Source organism: Leptinotarsa decemlineata, unplaced genomic scaffold, assembly GCF_025532065.1.
Source record: "Leptinotarsa decemlineata unplaced genomic scaffold, Ldec_3_MD MMD2_tig00026340_RagTag_RagTag, whole genome shotgun sequence".
In the NCBI taxonomy this organism is placed as follows: Eukaryota; Metazoa; Arthropoda; class Insecta; order Coleoptera; family Chrysomelidae; genus Leptinotarsa; species Leptinotarsa decemlineata.
Genome location: NW_027412694.1, coordinates 3,259,481 through 3,265,664, shown reverse-complemented (window position 1 = coordinate 3,265,664; position 6,184 = coordinate 3,259,481). Strand labels below are relative to the sequence as shown.

The window sequence follows — 6,184 nt, the reverse complement described above, 5'->3', positions numbered from 1 at the left end:
CTGTTTTCAGTACCATAAACGTAGTCATTATTATCTTCGTCAGCATCCTCGTCAGACGGATTTTAATATCTGTCGACCTCGTTAATACTCTTCTTTTTGCACATTTTTGCAAAGTGATTATTGTAACCACACACTCAACACTTTTTTCCAAAAGCTGGGCATTTTGAACATGTCGATTCCCGCACTTATAGCAAATACCAATATTTTCCCTTAACTCATTTGACAACTGACCTCGAAACCTTGCAACCGAATTTGAATTAAAGCGCGAACCACACACACTTTGTTGTTGCGCATACTGTCGACTGCTTTGCTGCTGATTTGAGTCTGTGCTCCGGCCATTTTGTTGTCGCCTTGAGGTTTTGGATTTGTATCCTTTATGAACAGTTTCTATTTCCAAACTGGATTCCCTGCAACCTGCTCTGGAACTAGACATCATGGTTGACTGCTCTCTCGATTTTTCTACGGAGTGTTAAGTAGTTGACTTTCGCATTTATAAGTATAGATTATGAAAATTCATGAATAGAATAATGACAGTTGACAAAAAAATATCAATAAAAAAGATTCAATTTAATAATAATGAACTGATCTTTCGATCATCTTTTTCCTTTTGTGTGGTACAATTCAGAACCAATATGTAATTTCTGTTAAAACTGCTAAAGTTTCCTTCATATGAAATACTCATCCCTGTTTCATTACTGAACTGGAATCCATGCAATAATTTTTGATATTCAAGATCTTAGCTTCCACAGTTCTATCTAAAGAAAAAGTTTGAATAGGATCATTTGGAATTATATTCATTCAATCATGGTATATATAACCGAATAGGGAGAAACTTGCACGATCAGTTATACATTATTTTCATATGTCCTCATTTGAATGTATTTATTCAAACTATGTTAGGAATCACACGTTAAAAGGTGAGACCTCATTAGTCCTTAGCTCCCACAAGTTTCTCAACTTCCGAGAGTTGTCGTTCATATGGGGGCGACAGCTGATTGACGGAAAACAGATTTTAAACAGATTTTTTTATTACAGGAAATCTACCGCCTAGCGAAATATCTCGGATCTCAAATACGAAATGCAAATATTCCTGAACGTGAACAATCCATTGTCCTAAATTTCAGCAATCTTAACACTATTTGAGCATCAATTTATTGTAATTTAGTTGACCTCAAGTTGAATATCGAATGAATCAAAAGTGACTTCTTTCCAGACAACCTTGGAAATGTTTTCATCGATATCTCCTCAGTGGATATCTTTATTCAAAACTCGCCCATCTTGAATGAGTGCTGAATAATAATTACTTGACATTCAATATATTCTTTTTGAACATACTCTTTGCTTCTTCAGAACTTCCCACTGGTAGATCTACCCTTAATTGGTATCGTGAAATTTTGAAACACAACTGGTAACGTGCAGTTTGTGAGACTGGCACTTTTTGAAAGCAAAGAAAAATCTCCAATTATATTTTTTTCAAAATATATATTACGAACACTTAGGTACACCTTCTTTTGAAATATTTTTGCATAAAATAACGAACAAAAACTTGATCAAAATTAATTTCGCAATATAATATTTCAACTATAACAGAAATTGGTAGTGATTTTGGAAAGAACCACAAAAAAATTAAAAATCATTAAAAAGAAATAAATTTCATGCATAGTATGATTGATGATGAACAAAACGCAGTATCTATAAAGAAAAACTAACTAATGGTGTTTATTGGAAGGTCCTAACAAGTCATGAATTTAGGATTTGTTTGAAGAATTGTTGCATTTCGGCTTGGACACTCCAGGCATACTGGCTTCACACACTCCACACACAGATATTTCGTCTTTCGATGCGTCGTCTTGTGGCACAAATGGCATGTCTTTCGCTTTTGTAGCGTCAAATCTACCTGTCTCACAGGTACATTTTCTTCCGGTCTGCCAAGGATACGTGATATAGTAAAGCGTAATTCGCGGGGCATACGGGGATTCTGTAATTTCCTTTCCATGTTTCCTCTTACAAGTTTTGCAGCCAATTCTTTAGCAAATTCTGATTTTTCTTTCATCACCTCATTATTTTTATAACATTGGTGTAATATATAGGAATTTACTACCGAAACATCAAGGATACGAAAAAAAATTGCCAAGGGCCACCTGCGTGTACGACGACTTGAAGTACTTTTTGCACATTCCTCGTCGAGAGAATCAACTCCTCCTTCATTGGCATTGTAGTAAACGATTATTTCAGGTTTGTTCGTCTCTGGATCAGTAAAAATCCGATCATGCATCGTGGAGATATGTACAGTTGCTTTGTTCTTCTTTCCCACATATAATGTTGATCCGACATCCCTTCTTTAGTTGGGTAAAAAAGAAGGTAGTATTTCTCTTTTGTTTTTTTTTACCGTTCCAACGTAAGTGAGATTTTTCTCCAGCAAGATATCTACCAATTCCACTGAGGAGAACCAGTTGTCTGCCGTAATGTTGCGGTTGGTCCCAAACAAAGGCCGTGCAAGGCGTAAGACCGCTTGCGTTGGCTTTGAGAATTTCTTGAATTCGGGATCAAGTTCAATACCATCAGAATATTTTTCGACATATATGTATGCATCCGTTAGAGCCATTATTTTGATGCCATACTTCCGTCAACGGTTGCTGACGGACCCATTCCGTAGACAATTTGGCTATTATTTAAAAATGAGTTGAATATGTAGGAAATGGCTGCTAACGGGTCCTGTTTCATCCTTTCATCCCTATCCTCTGGAGTGTCAAACCTCAGAGCAGACAAAATTATAGCGAATCGTTTTTTACTCATTACTGCCCTGAATATGTCTTTCCCACTTCCATCTGTTGCAAAAAGAGTCTTGATATTTTCATGTCTTCAGTTGAATACAGAGGTATATATCAAAAGACCAAAGAAAGCTCTCATCTCAATCACATCAATATCTCTCAAGTTACTCGAATCCACCTTGTACTTTGTGGGCATTGAACTTATTTTATGATTGGTCCAATGTATAATATGTGGTAACATGTTATCAGTAAATAGTAATTTCCAGACAAAGTGTGGATCTGCTTTATCTCCGAGCTCTTGAGCTTTTCTTTTCAGAACTGGCACTTTCATTACAATGTTGTGTTTTCTCGTACGAGTTGTGGGTATAACTTGTGCTGTGCAGCACCTGTAGCGAATTTTTCCATACAAATATTTCTTTCCCCCTGTTGTTTCTTGATTTGTTTCTTCTTCCTCCGCACTTTCATCACTACACTGTAAAAAATATTTTACACCATCTAACACCAGCTGACACCGACTGGTGTCCATATAGGTCCTCATTTTTTTAGTGACAAATAACACTGACATATTTTACACTACTGAAAAGATCACAGGGCACACCAACTATGGTATTATTCACAACACATATTTTATTTTAAATTAATATTTCTTTTATTGATTTTGTGTTCACTCAGTGTTTTTTCAAATTTTTATGGTGAATATTACAAAAAATTTCGGTGTAAAATTCAACAATTTTTGGTGTGTATAAACTACAAAAAAGTTCCACTCAACATTTTTGTAGTGCGATAAAACTCAATTCTGGTGAAATGTTACAAAACAATGGTGTGAATCTACATTACATCTGGTGTGAATTTACATCAGCTGGTGATGTTTTTTTCATTTTATGGTAATATTTTTAATATTCAAGTGTTTTTTTTTAAATTCAGCTTCAAAAATGTTATTCCTCACAGTGGTTTATAGCACTTTCTCAGTGTAAAAAAGCACTATTCTGGAGTAAATCACGTCTCTCTCTTTGAATATTTTGGGTGTATATTTGCACTAGATGGTATTATATCATATTCTTCTGGTGCAAAATTCATCTTTTTTATTTCGAATTCATACCAGCACCAGTGTTTCTGTAAAAATATTTGGTGTTATTCTCAACTTAATTTAATGTACTTGTGAAATACATTAAAATGATAAATATTAGAAAAACACTGGTTGTGGTATGAATTCGAAAGAATTACTCAAGAAATTAAATTCGCCTGAAAAAGAAAAAAGAAAAACAAACATAAATCATGTATAAATTCCATTTATTATCATAAATATGTATCTGTGGGAAACATATTTTCCTCAAATAAAATAACGTTTTCATAGTTTACAAATAATAGGTCTTTAGAAAACCTAACTGAACATGATTTCAAATCAAAATATCAATAATTCAAACTTCTGACATTTTAGCTTCAGTATAGCTGAGTTGAATAAAACATTTTCAGTGTCTATGTTATAAAAGTAAACTTGAATAAATTTATATAAATTTTCCAAACTTGAGTCGTATTTCACTTGGAAAACAAAATGTACCTTCATCAAATAGTTAACAGAATCTTCGAATGTTGTGAACACATCTGGTAAAAGTTTCCCATCCAATGCAATTAGAAATTCTTCTAGTAAAAGTTTTGACTTGCCCTTTGCAATAATGTAAGGTTGAGTGTTTGAGGTTTTCTCAATTGTTTCCATTAACGGTAAGGAGATCTGAAATAAAATAAGTTCTATTTGAGAAAAATACAGTTGTATAAATAGTTTTTATTATAATTGTATCACCTTGAATTGGCGTGATCAATTTCAATAATGTTATTGTAACTCTTAACATTAAGTATATTCAAAATAAATGAGATGGTGGGTGCTATTATCAACATATATTAAGTAAAATTATTTCTACGGGGAATTATTTTTATCGCTGATCCATCACAAAACTATCTACTCTCTCTGTACTATGGATTGGTTAGAAAATAAAAAAAAAAAAAATTACCTGATGAAATATTAATACTTTTTCAAAAGCCTTCGTGGTTGGTGCAATATCCTTCTTTCGCTTGCCCTTGGGTGATGGTGGGAGCATTTTCAAGAGGGCAAAAAACGACTGTATAGTACGATTGAAACCGCAAACGACTTCTAGAGGTATTCTCAAATATTTTCAGAATTTTTTCTATAGCATCTAAATAGTTTGCCTTAAAACTGGCAATGTACGAGGGGAACATTAGCAGAAATTCTTGTTCAATCTGAAAATTGAAATATGAATTACTTGAAAATTTATTCAAAACATAAATTTTGCAAAAGAAAACAATTTTTTGTTAATTGAATTTGATTTGGGAATGAACAAGAAAGTTCTGGATGAAAGTACCGATAAACTAATCTAAACATGATTGTACTTATACAGTTTTTGTTAAAACCAAAAGTATACTTACCAAACCAACTGTTTCATGAAATTTTGGAAATATTTCCATTGCAGAACCTTTATTTATTAAACTTTTACGGTATTCAAATGTTTCAAAGAATAAACTTTTTATTTTGTTCGTCTCCGAGGATGGAATTGCTTTTAGAATATCTAAGTTTTCTTGGAGTTCTTCAGTAAGATTCATTTCCTCTGAAGTTATCGAAACATTCTGGTCATGAAGGTGTTTGACAGGAGGATTGTTTCTCTCTATTTCATTTATTCTATTTAGAGTTCTCAGCCGATTTGCAAGATACCCTCCATTTGTGCTAGGGTTGAAAAAAATTTCCTAAAATATTACATTTTCATTTTATATCTAGACACAAAAGTCATCAATTATGAACTCACGTAACCCCTCGTAGAACTTTCCAAATTTTTGTACATTGGGAAAATTTCAACTAGTTTTTTTGCGCACTCCATTTTTACGCTCTTGGGTACTGCACTCCCATATTTTTCATAAAACACATTTGCAACTATGTTTACTAACTGTATTCTGCTTCTGTCAGTCAACATTTTATTCTTCTGGTACTGGTCTATTATGTACTGCCCGCCACCACGAATAATTTGTGTCTGTAGATCCTACAAAATAATAATTATAACAATGATGTGAACACTGAGTTATGGCAAAGAAAGCCTAATTATACTTAGAAAGTACTTACGTCTACATCTGAAATATTTTCCATTCTGGAGCTAATTGATAACGTAGATGTAGAGCTATTAGTTCCATCAAATATATCATTATCACATATTGCCTTTATAGTCGAATCTACAAAACCAAGACATCCGTATTTGTAATTCATTTTTTTATTTGAAAAGTCACAGTAAATTTTTGAAAATATCGAATTCAAACGAAATATCTAAATTATATTTTGTGGGAAAATATATTGGAACAAAAATGTATTATTCACCTGACAATATGTCCAAAGGAGCTAAGGTCTCGGAAATTGG

At 33.1% G+C, this 6,184-nt stretch overlaps 1 protein-coding gene across 1 annotated transcript; it reads right to left on the bottom strand.

The window, feature by feature from the left end:
• Positions 1–4,044: 4,044 nt before the first annotated feature.
• Positions 4,045–5,848, bottom strand: LOC141485931 (uncharacterized). Its single transcript, XM_074183615.1, has 4 exons — positions 5,585–5,848; positions 5,211–5,525; positions 4,778–5,024; positions 4,045–4,500 (listed from the first exon to the last, which is right to left on the bottom strand). The coding sequence occupies exons 1-3, from the start codon at positions 5,747–5,749 to the stop codon at positions 4,800–4,802; spliced, it is 705 nt and encodes a 234-aa protein (XP_074039716.1). The 5' UTR covers positions 5,750–5,848; the 3' UTR covers positions 4,045–4,500; positions 4,778–4,799.
• Between the last annotated feature and the right edge of the window lie 336 nt (positions 5,849–6,184).